The 25,749-nt window shown below is 45.0% G+C and overlaps 1 protein-coding gene and 1 non-coding gene across 3 annotated transcripts in view; both read right to left on the bottom strand.

Moving 5' to 3' along the window:
• Window positions 1-273: 273 nt before the first annotated feature.
• Window positions 274-25,749, bottom strand: part of ESR1 (estrogen receptor 1) — a 281,593-nt gene continuing 256,117 nt past the window's right edge. For both annotated transcript variants that reach the window (XM_052645661.1, XM_052645662.1), the window contains 2 exons: window positions 9,525-9,708; window positions 274-4,830 (listed from right to left, as the gene is read on the bottom strand). In XM_052645661.1, the coding sequence (XP_052501621.1) occupies window positions 4,596-4,830; window positions 9,525-9,708 (419 nt within the window). In that variant the 3' untranslated portion in view covers window positions 274-4,595. The remainder of the gene's footprint in view (window positions 4,831-9,524; window positions 9,709-25,749) is intronic.
• TRNAS-GGA (transfer RNA serine (anticodon GGA)) lies at window positions 20,974-21,046 on the bottom strand. Its single transcript has one exon. It is a non-coding gene; the product is annotated as a tRNA-Ser (tRNA).

The following is a 25,749-nucleotide window of genomic DNA, read 5'->3' as shown; positions in this document are numbered from 1 at the left end:
TTGTATGTGCTGAAGCCAAGAAGTGCGGCCAGGTCTGCCTGACTCCAAGGACCACACGTTCCCTTCTGTGCCTGGGGCGGGAGGTCAGTGGGGGTTGGAGGGGAGCCTGGCATCAGACTGATCACCTGAATTCACTGCGCTCTAAAGATGCATGTCACCACTCTGATCTTGGGCAGCCAGGGCCAAACCACCAGCAAGAAGGGGGCTGACACAAAAACAAACAAAAGGCTTTCATTTAATTCTTTATTTGAACATCAAATAGGTAGAGAAAATTGTTTAAGGTGCTTGAGCATCCCACTGGATTCTTTTTTTTTTTTTGTAAGGTGCAAAAGAGGTTTACAAGTGTGTTTCATTAAACAAAGCAAAGCTGCAACAAAACAGAATCACATCAATAATAGTATGCATTGGCATATTAATCCATCAAACACAATTTGGCATTTGAGCTTTTCCCCATAAAAACAAGAGCTCTACACTGAAGAATACGTAGTGCACAAAAAGCGCTGTTTATAAACCGTGAGAGAACATAAACTGGCATAATGTCACTTATTAATTCAAGTCTCTATGACCAATGACCTCTCTGTGAATGCAAAGGGGTCCGTGCCTCAGGCAGCTGTTCATGGGGCTGTATGTGGTTTCCAGGGTACACAGCTCTGTAAAAACACACTGAAGATGGGTTTGAAATATGGCAGCATTTACACATTTTAAAAGTTCAGGCACATTTGGATGCAAAAAAAACAAAAATAGAAATTTTTCTTGAATCTCTGAAAGACAGTGCAAACTTGAAGTGCCATAATAGAGGCAGCAGTTACTTAGAAAACAATTTTCAGTGACTTAGAAGGAGGCCACATTCACGTTAATCCAAATGGAAAGGAACTGCAATTAAAAACAGAGACTAACACTAATGAAAAGGTGGATGTGTGGGACGGCACTTGCAGTCATTTGCTCCAGTTGACAGTAAGTTTTCAGGAAGTTCACCCAGGAAGTGTGCAGCGTCATCTGGGTCATCATCCCAAGACTTGAACCCAAGAGAATCACGGCTGTCTCAGAAGCTACATATGACTCTACATGTGTTTCTAATAACTAGTTTCCAGAAGCAAATCTGCCTGTGAATATCAAACGTTAACTACAGTCCTAGTGATCACTCCCAGTACCCACAGTCCATCTCAGAGGTGGGGAGTATGACTAGGAAGAGATTTGGGATTGGTTTCATGTAGGGATAGTCTAAACCAGTGGCCTAAACCAACAGCCATTTCAGCGTATAAAGATTTTAAAGCAAGAACATCTAAATGGGATCAGAAGTTGGATTATCAGTTAGCGTCTTATTTGTTCAGCCCTCAAAAGGCACGGGCTATGGCATGGTTAAACACAGTTGCAAGGTTAATAGGGAAATTGAATCAATGACTACACTTCCTCAGGGGCTGGGTTTTGCAACCTACGTAGGGTCTTCTCTTTGGATGAACTAACCTCTATGATTGTTGCGTGACAGCATTACAGAATCATTACTGCAAGCCTGGAGCTAGGTGATGGCTAAAAGAAACACAGACCACTAGCTATTTCTTGGACTGTACTGCACATGCCTCTAGTTCTGCCCCAGAACTTGAGCTGCCATTATAGGATCAGCTGTCATATACAGCTATTCGTGGTGAACGGGACACAAGTGAAATACTGAACCCTGGTGCACACCCCAAGTGCCAGTGCTCATCTGCCTCAAAATGCTTTCAAGACTCTTATCACGATATTTTTCATTCTTAAAATGCCCAAACCCATTTCCCTACTCTATTCTACTGACCCATCCACTCCCTCTCTGATTGACCTTGTCTTTCAAACTTTAAACTGTATCAGAGTAGGGGGGAAAAATACAGCATATTCCCTACATCCGAGTAACATCAGCTGCAAAGTATCAGCTCTCCATTAGTGGCACTTCATTTAAGAATAAGAGATTTCTAAAATTACTTGAAACTCCTGGGCTAACATACCAACCATCTGGTGCTCTCTGCCCATTTCAAATGTAATAGTGTCTTTACATGAATACAAACATCTTATGTGAATAATGTAAAACCCTCCGCTGGATTATTGTTTGGATTTAGCTGGTATTACATCATCTAGAATCCTAGAATTTTTTTGTTTGTTTTTATTTTTTTAAAAGAAAATCTAAGTATAAACATTAAAAAGAACCCACTGACCCATTAGCTACTGTCCAAAAATATTACTACTTATATTTTGGTAAAGCAAAATTAGCTGCCCTGAATAATTTTCCCTTTCAGGTATAATCTCTGCTACATATGATTGTCTATCATTCAATATCCAACAATAGGCATCTGGATTAGTGCTATTTCATCTACTGTGGATATAAAAGTTGATATGAAAATGTGATCATCATTTAAATGAATAATCACCAGGCCTTAGGCATCAATGACTACATGACAAGGTAGTGATACCAAAAAAGTAAACATATTTTTTGTTGGCTTTGAATGTTAACCCAGTCAAATTAAATCCAAAACAGAATCACTACATTCAGTTGTCTGATAAACAAGCATTACAATTTCAAAAATATATATATTATACTGTATAAGGTGCTTCTTAAACAAAAACAACAAAAGAATTATGTTCTAAACATTCTTACTGCAGATACATAAAATCGCCCCCAAATTTAGATGCACTTGTGAAAAAACTTTTTATTTTTTTGGCCTTCCCAGGTTCCCGGCCCTTTGGTGATCACTTACTGGGTAATCAGATGAGTGAAATCCACTTCTGAAACAGGCATCCCAAGAGAAGCCCTAGAACCTTGGCTGGGTTTGTTGCCTAACACATTGCCTGTCAACAGGGTTCGAGTTACAGACAGTGTGGTCACCAGAGGAAACCAAACTTTCTTTATAGCTGAGAAGGGGAACTAATTCATAACTGCTTTAGAGACACAAAGACCCAGGGAAGCTGCTTCTTGTTTAGTGAGCTTTTCTTGTTTAGTCTATAGGTCCAATGGATTCCTATGGCCCAATTCTAGTCTTTTTCTCTTGGCTTAGGAAGTTTAATGAAACAGAGTCTGGAGAAGTTTTGTCTTTTTTCCTCCCCCCTCGAGGCTAAACCCTGATTTTTGCATGAGCTCTAAATAACCAAGGGCAGGTGTGGTCTGACCAGGCCCCAGGCAGCCTGAGTTCAGAAAGCTCCAATGCTGGCTCTCCTCCCCGAAGGAGCACTTGCCTCCAACCAGGGTCACTGGGAGCACAAAAGGGAAGAGGAGGAGGAGGACAGCCCTCCATGGACCCCAGGGCAGCCCCGTACTACACTGTGGGGTCAGCCCGTAGCACTCCAAAGTGGCTGCAGCCTGTGGCAGGGCCATCCTGAGCCTCACAGTTTTATCCAGTTTCTGCCCCTCTTTGGTCTCTAGCCCCTACAAGAATCATGCACGTTTACTATTAAGCCCACAGTCCCGGGGCTAAAAGTGTCACCAGAGTGCCTGCTCCTTTGCCCTTGGTCGCAGCCTGAAAGTGAAAGTGAGGTCGCTCAGTGGTGTCTGACTCTTTACGACCCCATGGACTGTAGCCTAACAGGCCCCTCAGTCCATGGGATTTTCCAAGCAGGATTTTCAGCAGCCTAGGCACTAGGAATTCACCTTGTAAGTGACACACCAGGAAGAGCCATGTAGAGCGCCCTCTGCTGGTAGGAGTAAGATCACACTAGAACAGGTCCTGAAGCCCATTTACTGCAAGTCCTGGGGTGGGGGCAGGGGGAGAAGGGGGAGGTGAGGCTTTCTTTTATAAAATGAAAATGAAAACAAAAGACAAGTATCTATCTAAACTGGTGGATGTGGAGGTTACTTAACTGGGATCAGCTTTGCTGCTTTCCATGGATCCATGGGAAGCGAGAATTAATTGGAACCCATGACCTATATATATTTAGTGCTCTCAATGGTAAAGCGTTTAGCAAATTTGAAGGGGCAGTGTACTAAGCTGACAAAGTCTTGACAATTAGGGGCCTTCCTTCCCTGTGTGCATCTTGTATTCCTATAGGGGAAGTGGGTGGACAATCACTGAATATTCTGCTACAGCCATGCAACAGAGAAAAAGCTTTAATAAAATGATATGGACCTATAGGAATACAAGAGGACATTATAATGAACCCTGGGCCTCGTTTTCTCCAAGTCAGCAATTAAAGGAGCCACTTCCAGTTCTTTCCTGTGGCTGATGCTCAGATCCATTAACAAGTGCTTCACGTTCATGGAGGTGACATGTCCACTCTCCAGGCCTGGGTCACAAGTAGCTAAAGTGCACAGTCACCTGAACCCAGCTCAGAGACCGAGCTCAGTCATGAAGCGCTAGGTGAATCCTCGTGTTGAGTAAGGTAGCAAAGGCAGAGAGAGAGAGAACGGTTACAAAGAAATGAGCCCTGGAATCCCTTTGGCTGTTCCCAAAACAAGGCGTGCCACATAGAACTGAGCGAGCGAATGAATGGCCATCCATACCAGAAAGCCAGTGGTGGGTGCATGCCAAGAGTGTGTGCAGGGGCAGAATTCGGCTAGAGTGATGCATGATGTGGGTAAAGTGCAACAGGGATTCTCAGAACCTTGGCGGGTGCGGGGGCCGGGAGCCGGGGAACTCTCAGACTGTGCTGGGGAAATTCTCTGCCTCCCCAGTGATGTAATATGTTTGCAAGGAATGCGATGAAGTGCAGCCAGTGGTGGCCAGCTGGCTCTGATTCACGTCCTCCGGGGGTGCGCTCCCGAAGTTGGCTGGGGCGTGCAGGCGGTGGGCATCCAGCATCTCCAGCAGCAGGTCATAGAGAGGCACCACATTCTTGCACTTCATGCTGTATAGGTGCTCCATGCCTTTGTTGCTGCAGGAGGGGAGACACAGACAGGACCACTCAGACCAGCTTCAGACCCAGGACGGCTGAGACGCTGAGGAAGGGCAACTAAGAAAAGCCCCAGGACACTGATATGCCAAACTTTCCTCCTGCTTCAAGAGCCAGTTCAGGGTTTACTATACAGGTGACTTTCTCTCCTCTATCACCGCTACATCTAAAAAGAGAACAGTTGTGTTTGTTGTTTTCATCTAGTCACTAAGTCGTGTCTGACTCTTTGCGACCCCACGGACTGTAGCTTGCCAGGCTCCTCTCTCTGTCCATGGGATTTCTCAGGCAAGAATACTGGAGTGGGTTGCCCAGCCACCAAGTACGAAAGAGGTTTTTTTATGGGGGCGGGGTGGGGGGCACATCACTTGGCATGTGGGATCTTAGTACCCCGACCAGAAATTAAACCCAGGCCCCCTGCATTGGAACCATGGAGTCTTAAACACTAAGAAGGTCCAGGAAGGAACTTTTCAAATATGCAAAACAGTTCAAGAAGTTCCCTTGCTCACAACTGTCCAGCTGCTTCTCATTTAACTCAGAATAAAATCTAAATTTCTGTCTGTGCTATGCAAGACCCGACTGACATGCCTTCCGCCCTCCTCTCAGACTTTGTCCCTCTTCCCTAACCCATACCTTGAGCCAGCCGAGGTTTCATGCTGCCCCTTAAAGACACCAAGTTCTTTATGCCCAGACTCAGGGTACCTGCACTGGTTCTTCCCCGCTCCTGCCTGGAGGCACTTCTCCCAGATCTCCAGGTGTCACCGGTTCTGAGAGACCTGCCACGACCCCAAGGGCAGAGGGCTCAAGGCCCCGTGGCTTTAGCCAGCCTCTTTCAACATCATTCCGTTTTCCTCCCAGCACGCATGTCAACCTGAAATCCTTCTATGTACGTATTTATGTACATGTGTATTTTTATTCTTTTTAAAACACCTGTGCTTGTCTGCCTTGGGTCTTAGTTGCGGCATGCAGGATCTTTGGTTCTGGTGTGCAGACTCTCTAGTTGTGGCACAGGGCTCAGTAGCTTCGCGGCATGAGGGATCTTAGTTCCCCGACCAGGATTTGAACCCCTGTCCCCTGCACTGCAAGGCAGATTCTTAACCACTGGACCACCAGGGAAGTCCCTGTGTTTTTACTCTTGCTCCCTAAGCACAAGCACATACACACAAGCACAGACACACACAGACCTAACACACACAGTACAAGTTCCATGAGGGGTAGCAATTTGTCCACCCCGTTAGGCCTAGCACAGTGGCAAGAACATGGTTAACCCTCAGAAAATATGGGCTACAAAGGGAAATGCAGGCAAATGGCCTTTCTCCTTTGACCACTCTCCCCTGCTGTCCTGCTCCACCAGCCACACTTCTGCCTGTCTCCTCCACCACATCACCAGCAGGAGAAAAAACAAACAAACAAACAAACCCAAACACTATTATCTAGCTTGAAATTCCTTTTAAAAGAATCATGTATCATAAGGAGGCAGGCCAAGAGCCTCCTAAAAATTACTTGCATTTTCAGTCAGGGGAAAGTCAACCCTTGTTGGAGGCGTGCCATGAAAACAATCAGGCTTCAGAGCAATTCGGGCCATATAACAGCCACCAAAATTACGTTTTAAAGTGGGATTTTGTGGTCGTTGTTTTTTTTTGAGTTTGTTTGTTTTAATTTGAAATGCTGTTAAAGTTAAATGCCCCTGGATCTGACACCGTCTTTCTCTTGCAACCCCATGAATCACATTTACCGTGAGATGAAATCTGGTGTTAAATGCTCTGCATGACAGCATATGGTCGGGGCCAAGCTTAACACAACAGAGTTTTGTAATTTAGATTGGCTGTAATGAGGCACCACAATATTGTTGTCAGTGTTGGTGAGAGAGAGAGAGAAAGAGGGAGGGAGGGAGTCTGCAAGCCAGCTCAAAGCTTGCAACAGAACAGCAACTCCTCTTCAGCCCTTCCCACAATTCAAACAGAAACTCCCACTGCCATTGCCCTTGGCCACCTGTTGCCAGTAAAACTAGCAAGGCTTGTATATTCAGTGCAAATATACTTTGGTATTAACTAACGAGGCTTCCTAATGCTGACAAGCAGTTAATGGATCTGAAAATTCAGCAATTCCAACCACCACCACCACCAACAAAAAAATCCTTCATCTGTGATACACGGTTTCTCCATCAAATTCCTAGCTCAGAATAAAGCTAATATATTTTCTTCAAGGGGAAGGCTACTCTCTCAGCCAGGAAAGTTGGTAGAGGCTTATGTTATTCTGATCCATCCCCCTCTTCCCTCTGTGTAATATTCATCAAAAGAAATGGACGGGAAAGGACTGAAAACGTATACTCCAAATGAAATGATCTACTTAACCTGGCCAGATTCTCGGGGACTCCTGGGAACACAGACTGCACTCACTTTGACAAGTGAGAGCCGTCAGTTTTGAATTTCAGATTCACAGGGAAAACCTCAGGCAATTTGTCTGTTCCTTCATGAGTGACAGCTCCTTCACTCAGTAATGAAGTGATGCTCATATACCACATCCAAGACTTCATACACGGCACTGAGTGGGTTACAACGAAAGAAAGACACATTTATTTTCTCAAGAAGCGAACGACTTGTGGAGTTAGCTCCAGAAAAGGGGCCACCTGGGACTCTGATGGGATGAACTTCTCACCACCTGACTCACAGTTTTTCAAGGTTTAAAGACCCCTTAAAAAATTAATCTCTTTCCAGACACCTTGGCCCTTCCCTCAGAGCCACTGAGAAACAGAATCTCTTTTTCATTCCTGGAGGCCTGAAGTAAGCCTAAGGTCATAGGGACTTCATCATGCAGGTGTGGTCTTTCTGGAGTAAAGAATCTAATACTTTCTCCATCTGTTCCCTGAAGGATAAATTCTGCTCATGGGAACAGTATCCACTAAGTCCCTGGCCAAGCATTTAGAATAGAAACAAGGCCATTTTCGCCTTCTGGTGCATAAAGGCTCTATTTCCTCTGCTATCAACCTTTCTTATCTCCTATAGAAAATATTTATTGAATAGTTACTCTGTACCAAGCCCCATGCTTCGGGGTACTGGGTCCACAGAGTAAACAAAACGGGTTGTGAGAACTGCCTCACAGAGTTTACATTTGTAGTCTAATGGTGCTGACAGATAATAAAATGGGCAATAACAATCTGGAAGAACAGGGTGTAAATCCCGTCTACATGTTAAGGGTCAGGAGATGCTTCCTGCAAGGAGTCGTATCTAAGCTATGACAGGCTAGCTTACTGTCCAGGAAGAGTCACTCTCTGTGCCCTGTGTCCATGATCCTTGACTTTGGGTGTTATTCTATGACTTGCTTGCCCAGTGGGATGTTCGTGCACATGGACTGAACTAAAAGATTAAAAAGGGCTTCACCAAACTGACTCGCCCTCTGGTGCCTCTGCCATCAGTATGAGAAGAACATGTCCCAGCTCTCCTGTTGGTACAAGGAGGACAAAAGGTACTCGGGTTAGTCACCCAGCTGACCTTCAGGCCTGCAGCTTGGCGCAGAGCCTCCAGCTGTGCCCAGCTTCCATCACCTGACCTTCAGATGTGTGAGTCCAAGAAAGTAAAACAGCTGTGCAGCCAACCTGCAGCCTGCAGCACCTCCCCGTTGACTCAGAGAACAGCTGATCAGAGCCAGAGCCTAGACTCCCAGGAAGTCCTACAAGTTAAGTAAGGCTACAGGCGGCTCAGTGGTAAAGAATCTGCCTGCCAAGAAGGAATCTTAGGTTTCATCTCTGGGCCAGGAAGATCCCCTGGAGAAGGAAGTGGCAACCCACTCCAGTATTCTTGCCTGGGAAATCCCATGGACAGAGGAGGCTGGTGGGCTACAGTCCCTGGAGTTGCAAAGAGTCGGAGACGACTTAACGTCTAAAGAGTAGTAGCAGCAGCAGCAGAGGATAAAAAGTAATGGAAGCAAAGTAAATGGATTTATATTTTCATCTAAAAGCAAGGGGAAGCCATTTGAAGGCTTTAAATAGGAAAACAGTGCGATCAGATTTGGTATCTGAATGATCACACTGGCTCTACTGTGGAGAATAGATCAGAAAGGCTGTTAATGGATCTGAAATTAAATCTGGAGAGAGAGGTTAGGCAGCTGGGACAGACATCCTGGAGGAAATGATGGAGGCTCGGACTTGGATCATGGCAAAGTGGGTGACAAGAATGGTTTGAGAGGGCTAGAAGAGTTGAGGCTGACCGTCCATGAGGGGTTTGGACCCAGAGTGTCTCATTTCGAATTTACACCTGTAAGTAAGAAGAGTGTGACACGGGAGCTGCAACAGATGTGCCCAGTGCCCTCTGAGGACGAGTGTGCTCACAGACTGCCCGTGACTGGCTGGGACAAAGTGAATAACCAAAGAGGATTCCCCCTCCCCTGACCCACACGCCGCACACTCTGCCCCCGATGTAAGATGCTGCATGGGCTCCAAACTGAGCGTGAGTTAGCGCTTCCTCTGTGAAGCCTTCTCTGACGCCCGCCCACACCCCAGACAGACTCAGGGCCTCCCTCCACCATCCTCCCACGGTGTTCATGCTCATCATGGGCCCAGAACTGCCCCAAGTGTGTTATCTGTACGCAGGCATCAGCCCTTCCTGGGCCCGCTGCCACACAGGGTTGGGGGCTGGATTCCCTTACATCTTTGCTGTGAGAGAAACCCAAGGAGGCCTCACCTCATGTGCCTGAAGTGAGAGAGGAGGAGGAGGAACTGGGCCAGACGCCGGTGCTGCTGCTGCAGAGTCAGGCCTGCTTTGGCCATCAGATGGATCAAGGTGTCTGTGATCTTGTCCAGGACGCGGTGGATGTGGTCCTTCTCTTCCAGAGACCTCAGAGTGCTGGACAGAAATGTGTACACTCCTGAATGTGCAGAGGAAGAGAGAGAGAAACTCAAAGAGCATAAGGTCCAGGATGTGTGTGGGGTGATACCGAGACAGTGCCCCTCTGAAGCCCCCACCCTCCAAGCCCAACCACTGAGAAGCTGAGGATCTATTTGATCCAGGCAACTATGCAAATGTCCTCATGAATATACATGTCTGAGAGCATGTGTCTAGGAAACTCATGTCACCTCCTGTGTGTGAGCCAGTTTCCAGGGTTTGTCATCAAGATTTCCTAGAAAGGCTCTGCTTGCCTCGGGGCCATGACGGTTGTACCAGCCATCTCTTCTCTGACAGGACTTTCGCCAGTGCTAACTATCCTGTTAATGCTGACAGCTCCAGGAAGGCAGCATTATCGCTCCATTTCACACGAAGAAACAAAAGTGCACAAAAACTGTATTAACTTGTGGAGTGAACTCGACGGGACAGAGCAGAATTGAGAATAACCCCAATGTGCTGACTCCACATCCAGTCTTATAATGGAAACTCTCAGAAGACACGTGACACCCTAGGTGAGATGCACAGAGTGAGTAAAAGGGATTTACTAAGTGATGCAGGTAGGACTTAATCTGCTGCTACATTTCAGGTCAGCTTTGGGGCCTTTGTACTTTTCAGGCTCAGCTGAAAGGTTTATGATAGGAAAGATGAAGGGACCCTGGGAAGCGCTGTTTTCATTGCCAAGTGTGGATTTATGTACCCTCTTGCCTTTCTTCTGGTCATAAACCCCTGCTCTTGGAGCCACAGATAGTCTTCAGACTAAAATTAGACAATCCGGTCACTCGGTTCCTTTGGATAGTATTAGCCTCGTACTAGAAAATCAGAGCTTTTTCAAGGCTTGTATATGGCTTCCTTGGGCTTCCCTGGTGGTTAAGATGGTAAAGAATCTGCTTGCAATGTCGGAGATGGAGGTTTGATTCCTAGGTGGGGAAGATCCCCTGGAGAAGGGCATGGCAACCCACTCCAGTGGTCTTGCCTGGAGAATTCCATGGACTGAGGAACCTGGTGGGCTACAGTCCACAGGGTTGCCAAGAGTGGGACACAACTGAGCACAACAACAACAACAACAACAACAAATACGAAGCTGTCGATGAAAATTCCTTCCTCTAGGGTGGAGGTGCTTGGAGGATGAGGATATGGGGCTTGTAAGTGCCACCTTCCCGGGAGAAGGAGCTCCTCCTGCTCAGTGGAGCCAAGTAACAACCCGCAGAGGTGATGGAGGGGGAGGGGAGAAATCGTGGTTGCCCTTGTAAGGTCCTCGTCCCTACTTCTTTCATCGGACCTTAAAGCTTCCATCATATCCTTTTTAACACACAGATCCATAAATTTCCTGTTTGCTTAAGATAGTGTGAGTTGGATTTCTGTGACTTGCAACTGAAAGAATCCGGACTCTTAAAGTTGGACGTTCAGGAGACAAGGAAGGTGAGTGATAAGAGGTGAGAAGTATTGAAAGCAAAAGGAAGGCAGGATGCAGCAGTCTTGTCTCGAGACTGCAGCGATGGATGTTCTATCGAGTGAGCCTGCAGAAGCCAACTTGTCCCGCTCAAAGCACATCCCCTTGAAGGGAGCAGATGACACGGTATTTACCTCCAGATATACATCTATTTAGCAACATTATTTTTGGTCTTATTAGCCCACTGGCCCTCCCATAAATATATTTCTCCTTCTCCCCTCCCCCCATCCACACTGGGTATTTTCAAGTTAAAGGCCCCCCAGTTTATGAATCCCCGACTCTGTGCCAGTGGCGCACTGATGAGTTATTGCTCACGCCGCAGCCTGTAGGATGAAAATGGGGAAAACTCCCACACAGAGGAACTCATAGTAAACACAGTTGTAACTGCCCAGAATGGGAAACGGCTAATGTTCAAAACAAATACAGCAACAACAAAACCAGAACGGCCAGGCTCCTGGCTTACAGGCTGTAGAATAGAATAACGTAGCTTTTGGTAACCGGAGGTGTTCTTGTCCAAAGGAAACAGAGCCCAGGATAAGCAAGCAGTGGACAGGCAGTGGGACGAGAAAGAAATTGCTGGATTACTTATGTTCCCTGTGGGTTTCTGATAGAGAAAGGTTGTGCCCATTAGAAAAAGGGCACATGTCCAGTGCCTTGGGGTGGACCCGGAGGTAACGGGTGGCCAGGGAGGTGTGCACCAGTGGGTTGGGGGGCCCGGGACAGCCCCTGCTGAGCCCCACGGCCCTGCCTCTCCCTGCCCTTATGTCATCACACACATTCTAGCCTGGTGTCTCTCAGAAGCCCTGCCGTCTGGCTGGAATACCCTGGGAACCTGCCCAGGCCACAAAGCTGACTGAATCCAACTTGGCTGATGCATTTTCTACCAATTTCCTTTTTTTGTTGTTGTTGTTACCACCCAGGATGCTGGCCTCGCTCACCAATCATCCCGTTCTTGTTCAAGGAAACCACAGGACGGAGGAGCTTCCACGCCTCTGCACCTGCTCGTCCTGCTTGTGCGCCTGGGGTGGGAGCGGCCAGTACAGAGCTGTGGACGTGCTGAGACCCCGCATGGCACCCTCCCCTCGCCAGGGGAGGCCAGAGCCTTGGCATGCAGGCTCCTGGAAGTGCAGCCCACCTCCCACTGCTGGTTCCCCCTCCTGTTCTGGTCCTCCCTCCAGCCTGCTCTCCCTGAGAAGTAGGGATTCCACGCCTTTTCTTAAATGTTAATGTCGTAAGAGCAGCTACTGCCTGGGGAGGGTTGATTTTCTTAACCGACTTCCCGGATACCTGCCATTCTCAGAACAAGCTTGTCTTTCTAGTCCTGTTTTGGCACCAACGCAGCTTATCATCTCATCCTTGTCGGCAGATGCTTCCTAGCTGTGCGAATATACTTAGAAATAAATATACAGTCCTGCTGGAATGCCAATAATCGACAACAGCAGCCATCTTCTTGCTGGGCTTTTCTGGCAAGGAAAAAACAAAAAACAAAAAAAAACACAAGTGGTCCCAGTTTGTTATCTATTGCTCCTAAGGGGCCAGTGAGAGAAACAACAGAAATCCTAATTCCCAGAAGGCTTCAGGTGCTCTGGCAAGAGCCAAACTACGGCTTCTGGTAATTTTCATACCCCAGGTGGTCCCTGCCACCCTGGACAGCTGTGCCACTGTTCCCAGCAGCAGGGAGCCAGTGATCAGACAGTGCAGGCCTTCAGAAACGGTCTTACAACAAGGCAGGCTTTTGCAACTCCCCAGCCTGCTCCAAATCCCCAAGATGGAAAAAACAATCTGTATGTCATTATCCAGGCTCGAAGCGCTGTTGGCAAATCTGAGCTTCTACGTATTCTGAATCTTGCGGCCAAACACTGGGAGCCTCGGGAAGACTCTATGGAGAAAAATCTGGTGGTAGAAAGGAAGGGGGAGCAGAAGCGCCTGGACACCCAGTAGAGAAGAGAGCTCAGCCTTTCGCCCTCTCTGGCTCTCACTGCCTCATGCTTCTGCGCTCTCCTGCCTCCTCTTGCTCTGCTCGGACACTCTCTTCCTTCTTTCCTTCCTTCCCCTTTTCCACTCCATCCTGCAGGAACACCCTTGTTACCCCTTCGTCACTTTTCCAGATGATGCCGTCTTCTCTTCGGGAAGCTGGAAGAATGCAGATATGGAGACGGCAGTGCACGCCTGCACGTGACTGTGTCCAGAGGAAACACTAGCAGGACCCGGGGCCACACGCCCAGGTGCTGACCTCCACTGGGTCGGGGGCGCATCCAGCTGTTCTCGGAGAAGTGAGGAAGGAAGACACTGATGCTTCAGAGCAAAGTCTTCAAGTAAGGCCATTTTTTTTTTTCTTTTCTTTTCCAGAAGGACGAATATGACAGTGGATCCTGGGAGAGTCCTTGTGTCCACAGCAGCTTGACCAGAAAAGCAAAGGGGATGACTCAAAGGAAAAAAGAAAATTCCTTAAAGCCCTGGCTGTAAGTGGTCTAGACCTGAAAGCTGCTGCTCTGCTGGAATAAAAAAGGAACTTTTGGGGGGACTCGGCACATGAAGGACTCAGTGATTCATCTGCAGATCAGCCTGTTAGGTGTGCTGCTGGGCATGGCTCCCACAATCAAACTGGTGTGTTTGCTCTTAAGTGCCTTCTCGGCAGACAGTTTCACGAGTGCCACATTCGTTTTAGGCATCACGTCTGAGGGCTGCTCCTCCTCCTGGCACGGTGGGTCCTGCGGGATGTTGGATGGCTTGTGGTGGCTGAAGCTAGTTAGTGAGAAGGGCTGTGCCGGATATCCTACAATATGTGGGACAGTCCCAAAGAATGAAGGACTTCTTTTCTCTTTCTTTTTTAAAGGGCAGACAATTTCATATTTAAAGTTAGAAATGCACCTCACCAAAATAGATACCATAAAGATGCATTAACCATCAAAGATTTTGAGTTCCAGTTTCTTTGTGTGTGTATATGTGAGTGTGTGTGTATGTTCTGTGGCAGAGTTTTCCTTTTTTAAAATTTCTGATTAGAGGATAATTACTTTACACAACTGAGCACACACATGCACACATGCATAAAAGTGAAAGTGTCAGTAACTCAGTCATGTCCCACTCTTTGTGATCCCATGGACTGTAGCCCACCAGGCTCCTCTGTCCATGGGATTCTCCAGGCAAGAATACTGGAGTGGGTTGCCATGCCCTCCTCCAGGGAATCTTCCTGACTCAGGGATTGAACCTATATCTCTTATGTCTCAAGCATTGGCAGGCAGTTTCTTTACCACTGGTGCCACCTGGGAAGCCCATGCATTATAAATACATGTAAGCACTTTACTACTTTATCAGTTTTTGTATTGTAGTCAAGCCTCAGCATCTGTGTTGAAAGATACAGCATTTTATTTTAAATTAGTTCAATGTTATTGCTCCCTTATGGCCATTTTGAAATTATCTGAAATTATATTTTTTTTTAAAAGATGTACATGTATAGACTATTATTTATTTCATTCTAGGCTAGTCAAAGGAATATGCATGTTTTATTGGACTGGTGTTGGTTCCTGGCAATTCTTTTTTTTTTTTTTTTTCTGCATTCAAGCTTAATTGCTTTTTCCTTAAGCACAGTTTTATTTTATTTTTAAATTAATTTTTATTAGCATATAGTTGCTTTACAATGTTGTGTTAGTTTCTGCTGTACAGCAAAGTGAAACAGATATACATACATCCCTTCTCTTTTGGATTTCCTTCCCAGTTTCAGTCACCACAGAGCACTGAGCAGAGTTCCCTGTGCTATATAATAGGTTCTCATTTGGAGTTCCTGGCAATTCTAAGAGATTTATCTCCAGAGTTTGTGATTCCCAAGCATAGCTGTCCCTCGGTCTCTTCTGTGGGGTTTTCCAAGATGTGGCTGTTCAGGTTCCAGCCAAATCTGCTGACCGAAAGCTGCAGTTGGAGCTTGCTTCTTAAAAGCTCCCCACTGATGAGTCAGATGCCTAGCGAGCATTAAGAATCACACAATTGCCATGATTTGCTCTTTTACGGCCACTACTATGTAAGCTCTTAGAAACATGGACTATATCTTCAGTGAAGTGTCTTATCCCAATGCTGAAACCACTTTGAGAATTTCCTTTCCAACTTCCTCGTCATGTTGTGCTCTCCTATGCTTCTTTCCCCTTTCTGGCTGGCTTGATTAGAATGGAGATAACTCAGGATGACCATGGAAGTCACCCAATTAATACTGCAGAGTCCTTGCACAACCACACGGAAGAAGGCTCTGGCACTATCCTATACAAGCACCCAGCGATATTAAGTAAACAAGAAACAAACCTTCATGGGTTTGCACCATTATACATTTTGATGCCTATTTGTTATAGTTGTTCTACTCTAAGGCAAGATGAGAAGTATTTTATGACTTACTGACTTTATCAATGAATAAACTGTATATATCAGACAAAGTCAAAGTGATGCTTGGTACACCTCCTTTTGTTGCCATTTTCTGCATTCCTAAGGCCTTAGGTTGCATGAAAGTGAAAGTGTTAGTCACTCAGTCAGGTCTTACTCTTTGCAATCCTGTGGACTGTAGCCCACCATACTCCTCTGTGCATGGAATTCTCCAGGTAAGAATACTGGAGTGGGTTGCCATTTCCTTCTCCAGTGGATCTTCCCGACCCAGGGATCGAACCTGGGTCTCCCACATTGCAGGCGGATTCTTTACTGACTGAGCCACCAGGGAGGTCCTTAGGTTGCAGAGTTATAAATTATAACAAAATGTGGTGATACTGGCATTTGGGAATATAACTTAGGTTATAAATCATTTCTCTTCCCAAATGCCGATATCGCCACATTTTGTCATAGAAAGCATTCTCTAGATCCTAGAACCACCTCATCATCTCCTGTCATGCTAACCATTCCTTCTGAATACTAACATAATTCATAGCAACCAATAAGTTCAAAGAATCAAGAGGGAAGCGCAGGATGCCAGAATGTTTAGTTAGCCATCATTCAAAAATGCCGCTCCCAACATTATTAAGGTTTCAGAGACTGCACTGTACCATGCAGGAACTGACTTCTTATTTCATGAAATGAACAAAAAGAGTGTTGCCTTGAGCGATATTTGTCCATAGGCAGGAAACGTCCATCCTTCTAGCAGTGTGTGATTATTTACTAAAAGGTGAAGAACTTTTCATAACTCCCAGTCCTTGAGCAACTGTTTACTATTACTCTAGTCTTTGTAAGATCACACACTCCTCCAGTCATCTTCTAAGTGGTCTCATAGTGAGAGGGATCACAGTGAAGATAAGGATTCTTGTCACAACACAACAGGGACCACAGCAGTCCTTTCATTTTGGCATCACTATAATACCCACGAGTACTCCCGTGGCACAGATGACTATGAACTCATCCACGAATGATTCAGTGACATTTATCAATTTAGCATAATTTTTAGTGAAATCTAATAGAGATTCTACTTAGTATATCAATGCCTTCAAGCTGACTCAAAGGACAAACCTCTAAATGATTTCAGGTGGTGAAACTGATGACTTGATTTAATTGACGTGAAATGAAATCTCAAACGTGTACTTAAAAAAAATTTTCTTTAGGACTTTCTTGGTAGTCCAGTGGTTAAGAATTAGGGAACCATTGCAGGGAACATGGGTCCGATCCCTGATCTGGGAAGATCCTGCATGCCTCAGGGCAACTAAACCTGTGGACCACAACAGTCGAGGCTATGCTCCAGAGCCCATGAGTCACAACTACTGAGTCAGTGTGCCCCAAGTACTAAAGCCCTCGCCTAGAGCCTGTGCCCCTGTGCACAGTAACAAAGACCTAGCACAGCCAAAATAAATCAAATGTTAAAAGAAAAAAAAAATGATGTTAGTGGTATCCATGTGTCTCCCTCCTATACATAAAATCACTGTCTTTACTTTTCATAATAAATAGTCCCCTATCCAATTAAAATCAATAAATTTAAAATAAATAAATAGTCCCCTAGCCTTATACCTTTTAGGATGAAGCCATTATGAATCTATATTGCTGACCCATGGATCAGACCCCCGTCTCCTGCATTTCAGGCAGATTCTTTAGCACCTGAGTCATCAGGGAAGCCCTATATTGCTTAGGGGCCTCCTTTTTGTTAGTTATGTCTGTAATATATGAAGAAACAGCCAGGTTTCTGATTTTCCTATTCCTCAGTCAATTACTACCTTTCTGAGATCAGGAAGAAGACAGTCTGAAGAGATAACTTTATGGAAAATGGGTGGCCTGTCTAATACAATGGAGTTTATTCACCGGTTCCATGTGGAACTCCTAGTCCAGGTGAGCTGGCCTGGTCTCAAGAGGTCTTGTGTTTGTTTGTTTTTTTTTCCCAGAAAACATAGGTTAAAGCAGTCTGGATGGATTTGTTTCCCTGCATCTCACCTTTTCTCACTTGCCATTTCAAAGACAATGGAGCAATAGCGCAGAGCTGGAAGCGGCTCTTTACACACATGGGGGCAGATTTATTTTCCAAAAATGATCACAATGATATCTCCCATCCAACATGGGTTTCCAGAGTGTGATCTTGGCACTCTGTCATGGAGATGTGTGAGTTATGCCCCTCCCTGGAGGCTGGGTGGACCCGTGACTTGCTTGCAATCAGTAGAATGGGATAGATGACACTGCCTGGCTTCCAAGGTACAATATGCTTGTCATCTAAGGCATACAGCTTCTGCCTGTCAACTGGAACACTTGCTTCTGGAGCCCTCACTGCCTTCCTTGTAAGAGGCATAGTGCAACAGGCCATGAAGAAGCGAAGGCCACAGATAGGCATCACAGTTGACTGTTGGCTGATGCACCGCCAACAGCCAGCATCAGTAGGCAGCATGTGGACAAAGACCTGTAAGATGTCTCTAGGCAATGACTACCAAATTACTGTTAGTGCACGACCCTCACCTGAGGCCCCAGACATGACGAAGAGGAACAGTCCATGACCTCTGTGCTCTATCCAAATCCATGATTAAGAGAATCCAAACCCTTTTTTCTCTTTTCTTAGCCATTAAGTCTTGAGGCAATCTATTACACTGCAGGAGGGCACAGAGCACACCTAGGTGTCTACACAAGACGGGCAAAGTAGAGACTAGACTCCTGATCTGGTACATCATGAGATGAGACAGCATTTGAGTACTTCCTACTCCACATGAGGAATCCTCCCAACTCCCGATGCCTCAGCCCTTGCCCTGAATCTCCACTTTGGTTAATATAATGGTCAGGGCTTGAGTTCATCCTATCAGACCCTATGCACAGTTAACAAATTTCACAGGAGGTGTTTACCCCTAACAACTGCCCAGCTGATGATCAAAATAAACGGATCTTCCCCTAACTGGCAACCTCATATATCGGCACCCTACTTTCTTATCAGAGGAATTCCCAGGTGATGCTAGTGGTAAAGAATCTATCTACCAATGCAGGAGACATAAGAGACGTGGGTTCGATCCCTGGGTTGGGGCGATCCTCTGGAGGAGGGCATGGCAAGAGAATAGGACACTCAAATTCTCAGCTGCAGCATCCTTATCAGGTGCTGGTTGTAGTAAATAGACCTTGTAGAGATTTGCCTAAAGGAGAGTTTTTACATTGAACAACAAGTCTATTTTATTTTTATTAAAAGTCGGTAGACCTTATAATGAAATGTGTTCTCTTTGCTTTGGCCTAGCGAAAGAAGCTGAGAGCCAAATATGTGGCCCACTCCTAGGAACTGTACAGATGGACTGCTGTGTGCTAATCTGACTCCTGAATTTATTATTTTCTTCACATTATTTTCCCTTTTTTCAGATTGTGTCAATTACTGCCTTCCTCATTTTGCATCTGGAGAAGGTGATGGCACCCCACTCCAGTACTCTTGCCTGGAAAATCCCATGGACGGAGGAGCCTGGTAGGCTGCAGTCCATGCGGTCGCGAAGAGTTGGACACGACTGAGCGACTTCCCTCTCTTCATTTTGCATCACATGAAATTCAGTAGTCCATTTCAAATCCTTTGTGGAACAAAGGCAATACATAAACAAAATAAAGAACATGCCGCCCTCCTCTGTCAAAGCAATAAACAGGGTTAGCGTGAATACAAATGTTTATAAAACATCATTAAACATTCATCTGACTTAACCGCAAAGCCACAAAAAATGATATATGATCTAAGAATATACAGCTGGTTGAATGCACATGTTCTTGTCATTCTGAGTTGAACAGCACTGTTTAAAAATCTGGTGATGATCTACACTGGGCACTGTGAAGTGACACCTTCTTGTGTGATTGTAAAGGCCAACCCTTCTGGTTTGGGTTTGCATGTTTATCTTCAGAGCCACAGAGATGCAGATATATTCTCTCCCCTTTTCTTAGACACAGAATGAAAATGGTGAAATGGCTGACACTTCTCACTGATTATTTTGAAAAAGATAATTACTGTCCAAAATTACTGTTTCAGAAAGATAAGTGGACATGTAGATGATACCTATTCTTCAGATATATCAGTTCCATCATTTCAAGAGAGCTCTGCATTAGATGAAAATTGTGTTGAAAAAGTGTCACATGACTGTGACAGGTCTGTCTTGTTTCTCCTTAACAGAGCCTTGTGGAAGGATGTATTACATTGTGAAAAAGGAGACACAGAATTCTAGAATTGTGGATTTAATTTAAGTTTCGTGGTTTTTCACACCATTTGGAGGAACAAAATCCTTTTAAAAGAGTGAATTTCCTGTGAAACCCTCACATATAAACTGAATGAAGTCAAATCTCTCTGGTTAAAGCAGAAGAAATGGGGAAGGGGAGACTGGAGGTTGGTCCCTCAGCCTCTCCCTCTCTGATTCACGCCCCCATCCTCTGGTGACCGGAGGCTCCTTCTGACACACAAGGCTTGAGCAGAAGGTTTAAAAACCACGGATCTCAGGACCATGAGAAGACAAGCCATAGACTGGGAGAAAATATTTGCAAAAGACACATCTGTTAGAGGACTCTTAGCAAAATAAACAAAAACTTGAAACTCAAGAAAGAGAAAATCAATGACCCAATTAAAGAATGGGCAAAAGACCTGAACAGAGACCTCACCAAAGAAGAGATAGAAGATAGGCCAATAAAAAGATCCTTCGCATCATACGTCAATTGTTGTTGCTGTTTTTCAGTCGCTCAGTCATGTCCGACACTCTGCGACCCCATGGACTGCAGCACGCCAGGCTTCCCTGTCCTTCACTATCTCCAGGAGTTTGCTCAAACTCATGTCCATTGAGTTGGTGATGCCATCCAACCATCTCATGCTCTGTTGCCCCCCTTCTCTTCTTGCCCTCCATCTTTCCCAGCATCGGGGTCTTTTCCGATGAGTCAGCTCTTCGCATCAGGTAGAGAATTGATGAGAACAACAGTGAGATGCACCTACACACCTGTTAGAAGGACCAAAATCTAAATGCCGACAACAGCAAATGCTGGCGAGGATGCGGAGTGGCAGAAACTCTCACTCGTTGCTGGAAGAGATGAACAATGGTGTAGCCACTTTGGAAGACAACTTGGCAAATTTTTACTAAACATACTCTTTGTATTTAAGCCAGCAATCATGCGCCTTCATAGTTACCAAAATGAGTTGAACATTTATGTCTACACAAAACCTGCACGTGGACATTTATGGCACCATTACTCTAACTGCCAAAGCTTGGAGGCAAGATGTCCTATAGTAGGTAAGTGGATTTGCAAGTGAAGTCACTCAGTCGTGTCCAACTCTTTGCGACCCCATGGACTGTAGTCTACCAGGCTCCTTCCTCCATGGGATTCTCCAGGCAAGAATACTGGAGTGGGTTGCCATTTCCTTCTCCAGGGGATCTTCTTGACTCAGGGATCGAACCTGGGTCTCCTGCATTCCAGGCAGACGCTTTAACCTCTGAGCCACCAGGGAAGGTAAGTGGATAAACTGTGGTAAATCCAGACAATGGAAGATTATTCAGGGCTATAAAGAAATGAGCTATCAAGGCATCAAAAGACATAGAAGAATCTTAAATTCACATTAGTACGTGTAAGAAGATAATCTGAAAAGACTACTTAATGTATGATTCCAACTACATGACATTCTGCAAAAGATGAAACTAAGAAGACAGTAAAAAATATCAGCGGTTTATAGGGGTTATGGAAATGGGTGGGATGAATAGAGCACAGAGGATTTTTAGGGCAGAATGTCCTCAATGTCTTAAATATCATACAATATGGAGACTACTCCGTACAATACTGTACTGAAGGATACATGTCATTTTACATTTTTCAAAACCCACAGAATGCAGAACACCAAGCACATGCATGTGCAAGTGACCCTTAAATTAAACTACAAGCTTCAGGTGATAACGGTGTGTAAACATAAGTTTATCAATTCGAACAAATCACTGATACATCTCTGGTAGGGGATTTTGATGGTGAAGGCAGCTGGGGGTTGGGTGGGGATGGGGCTACATGGGGAATCTCTGTACTCTTCCCTCAGCTTTGCTCTGAACCAAAAATTGCTCTAAAAAATAAATTTTATAAAGAAATATTTTTATTAATTTTTAATTAATTTTAAAAATTGAAGTATAGTTGATTTACAATGTTATGCCAATCTCTGCTGCACAGCAAAGCGACTCAGGTAAACACATAGAGACATTCTTTAAATAAAGAAATATTTTTATTAATTTTTAATTAATTTTTAAAATTGAAGTATAGTCACATAGCTATTCTTTAAATAAATTTCTTTTTCTTTTCTTTCTATATTTTAATCTTGGCCCATACTGCACAGCATATGGGATCTTAGTTCCCTGATCAGGGATGGAACCCATGACCTTTGTGTTGGAACCGGGAAGTCTTGACCACTGGACGACCAAAAAAAAAAAAAGTTTTAATGTAAAAAGGCCCCCTACTGATCCACTCATTATTTTACTTGCTGGGAAACAGAGGCTCAGAGAGATTAAGCAGCTGGGGCTAGTGGATGCTGTTGCTGGAAGGGTTTTCAGATAGAACGTAAGGCTGGACTTGCCAGAGGTCACCCTGTGGGTATAAATGGCAAAGCTGGAACTAACACTCCAATATCCCTCATTCCCGGCCAGTGGTCAAAGGCTACACAAAGAATATCCTAACTTCCAGTTTGTGAGAAATGGGAAATGACTGCCAACAATAGTCTAGCCTCCAGAGACATTTGAGAAAACTAACAATTTCCCTGGGTTGATTTAGGAGCACTCCAGAATTTCCTAACATTAGGTCCAAGATGGCGGAGCAGAGGTGCTAATGGACTGAGGCCTCTGCCTCTTTAATTAAGAATGTTTATCAAGATGTTAACAACGCTCACCTTTGTGTGGTGAAACTGATTACTTGGGAGATCATTTTTCTTGGTGGCTTTTCTGTATTTTCGAAGTTCCCTGCCTTGGGCATGCATGCCTTTCATAATCTGGTGAAAGAAAATGCTATTGCAAATACAAAATCAAAGTGTCTTTCACTTCCATTATTTCACAAGCTTTGTCAATGCCTGGACTGATAAGAGGGAAACCCAAGCTGAAGAATGGATATTCCAAGGACTAAGGAGCTTGCTGTAGAGATATTCCTTGTTACTATTTTCATAATATTTCTATCATCTGTAAGGCTGTTCACGTTTCTGAAACTTCAAAGTTTGCCATTTTGGCAGAAAATGGAACTAACAAATTTGTTACTAAAGCGTCTGAGAAAAAAATTTCTTAGTTGGAAATACTTCCAACATGTCATCAGTAACCTGAGTTACTTATCTATATACAAAAAAAGATCAGCCTCAAAAGACTGGTAACCCACCTTCCTCCAGGATTGGCAAGCTGAATTGCGAAGGAAGCAGAGCATTAAGGTATTACTAGAAGGAGCTGAGTGCCTGGCTTTCACTGAGTGTGAAGATTATATTCTCTCACTCAAAGAGTAACATCTGCTCTACCAAAAGTAAGTAAGAGCAGATGCTTCACCGTCTAGATGAAGATGAATTTTGCATTCTGGATTGAATTTATCAGTACTGTTGCTGCCAATTTTAAAGAATAAACAAATTGTTGCTGCCAGTGCCCCCTCCTGTCAGTCATGCTTAGTTCCTTTGTCCAACAGCCCATTGTCTGACTGCTTCCAGTTTTAAGAACTGGAGACTAGATTGCACTTAGTCCTTGGAATCCATGAGATCAGACAGGGCATTCTTGGAACCAGCAGTTTCTTGATCACTAAGGAAGGGCACAGCTAGAGGGGCTTTCCTGGGGGCTCAGATGGTAAAGAAACTGCCTGCAATGCGGGAGACCTGGGTTTGATCCCTGGGTTGGGAAGATCCCCTGGAGGAGGGCATGGAAACCCACTCTGTATTCTTACTTGGAAAATCTCCATAGACAGAGGAGCCTGACAGGCTATAGTCCATGGAGTTGCAAAGAGTCAGACACAATTGAGCAACTAAGTACAGAGCAGCCATGGGGTCACATGGTAAGCTGTTCATCCAAGCTGGTTATTGACAAGGAAAGGTCATGTCAATCACACAAACCCAGAACCCAGAGCACATGAAATCTTTGGGAGAGCCAGGTTCTCCTTCCAGAGATGAGATTTTAAAGGGAGGTTAAACTTACAGCCATTCAACCTCTTGGCTTTCTATTTGTAAATATCCCTCAATAAAAACAGTGGCAAAGGGATCAAAGACAGAAGGTAAGAAACTCAATGCCAGCCCTCTGTGCATCCTGATTGCCTGGAATAAGAGCAGTTCACCAGCACAGTGTCTGTGCAAGTCATAAAATTGAAAAATGACATAACAAACAACTACATACACAACAGATCCTAAAATATGACAACATTCTCTGAAAACAATAAATTGCTTCAAAAAGAGTGAGCTTGGGGTGTTTCCAATATGATGTTTCAATATGACGTTTATAATATGCTCTGTATGGAGAAGGCAATGGCAACCCACTCCAGTGCTCTTGCCTGGAAAATCCCATGGACGGAGGAGCCTGGTGGGCTGCAGTCCATGGGGTTGCTAAGAGTCAGACACAACTGAGTGACTTCACTTTCACTTTTCATGCATTGGAGAAGGAAATGGCAACCCAGTGTTATTGCTTAGAGAATCCCAGGGATGGGAGAGCCTGGTGGGCTGCCGTCTATGGGGTCGCACAGAGTTGGACACAACTGAAGCGACTTAGCAGTAACAGCAATATGCTCTGTGTAGAAACTCCTGCCTGGGGGTCTTCACAGCTGAGGGCAGTAGCTTGGGGGGAGGAAGCTGTCTACTGTCTTTGCTGTTCCAGGAGATACTCCACTTCTGTCTTCTGCATACATGATAAGGTTCAGTTCAGTTCAGTCGCTCAGTCGTGTCTGACTCTTTGCGACGCCATGAATCGCAGCACGCCAGGCCTCCCTGTCCATCACCAACTCCTGGAGTTCACTCAGATTCACGTCCATTGAGTCAGTGATGCCATCCAGCCATTTCATCCTCTGTTGTCCCCTTCTCCTCCTGCCCCAATTCCTCCCAGCATCCGAGTCTTTTCCAATGAGTCAACTCTTCACATGAGGTGGCCAAAGTACTGGAGTTTCAGCTTTAGCATCATTCCTTCCAAAGAAATCCCAGGGCTGATCTCCTTCAGAATGGACTGGTTGGATTTCCTTGCAGTCCAAGGGACTCTCAAGAGTCTTCTCCAACACCACAGTTCAAAAATATCAGTTCTTCGGCGCTCAGCCTTCTTCACAGCCCAACTCTCACATCCATACATGACCACAGGAAAAACCATAGCCTTGACTAGACGGACCTTAGTCAGCAAAGTAATCTCTGCTTTTGAATATACTATCGAGGTTAGTCATAACTTTTCTTCCAAGGAGTAAGCATCTTTTAATTTCATGGCTGCAATCACCATCTGCAGTGATTTTGGAGCCCCCAGAAATAAAGTCTGACACTGTTTCCACTGTTTCCCCATCTATTTCCAATGAAGTGATGGGACCGGATGCCATGATGTTCGTTTTCTGAATGCTGAGCTTTAGGCCAACTTTTTCACTCTCCACTTTCACTTTCATCAAGAGGCTTTTTAGTTCCTCTTCCCTTTCTGCCATAAGGGTGGTGTCATCTGCATATCTGAGGTTATTGATATTTCTCCTGGCAATCTTGATTCCAACTTGTGTGTCTTCCAGTCCAGCGTTTCTCATGATGTACTCTGCATATGTGTAATTTAATAAAGCTTTCGGGGCAGTAGGCAATATGTATGAAAAGATTTAATGAACCTTATACTCTTTTACTAATGCCAAAGAAGCTGAATGGTTCTATGAAGATCTACAAGACTTTCCAGAACTAATACCGAAAAAGATGTCCTTTTCATCATAGAGGACTGGAATGCAAAAGTAGGAAGTCAAGAGGTACCTGGAATAACAAGGAAGTTTGGCCTTGGAGTACAAAATGAAGCAGGGAAGGCTAACAGAGTTTTGCCAAGAGAACACACTGGTTATAGCGAACACCCTCTTCCAACAACACAAGAGAAGACTCTACACATGGACATCACCAGATGGTCAACACCGAAATCAGATTGATCATATTCTTTGCGGCCAATGATGGAGAAGCTCTATACAGTTAGCAAAAACAAGATAGGGAGCTGACTGTGGCTCAGATCATGAACCCCT

Source organism: Budorcas taxicolor, chromosome 9 (genome assembly GCF_023091745.1).
Source record: "Budorcas taxicolor isolate Tak-1 chromosome 9, Takin1.1, whole genome shotgun sequence".
NCBI lineage: Eukaryota > Metazoa > Chordata > Mammalia > Artiodactyla > Bovidae > Budorcas > Budorcas taxicolor.
The sequence above is the reverse complement of the archived record's forward strand: the minus strand, read 5'-3'. Positions and strand labels throughout refer to the sequence as shown.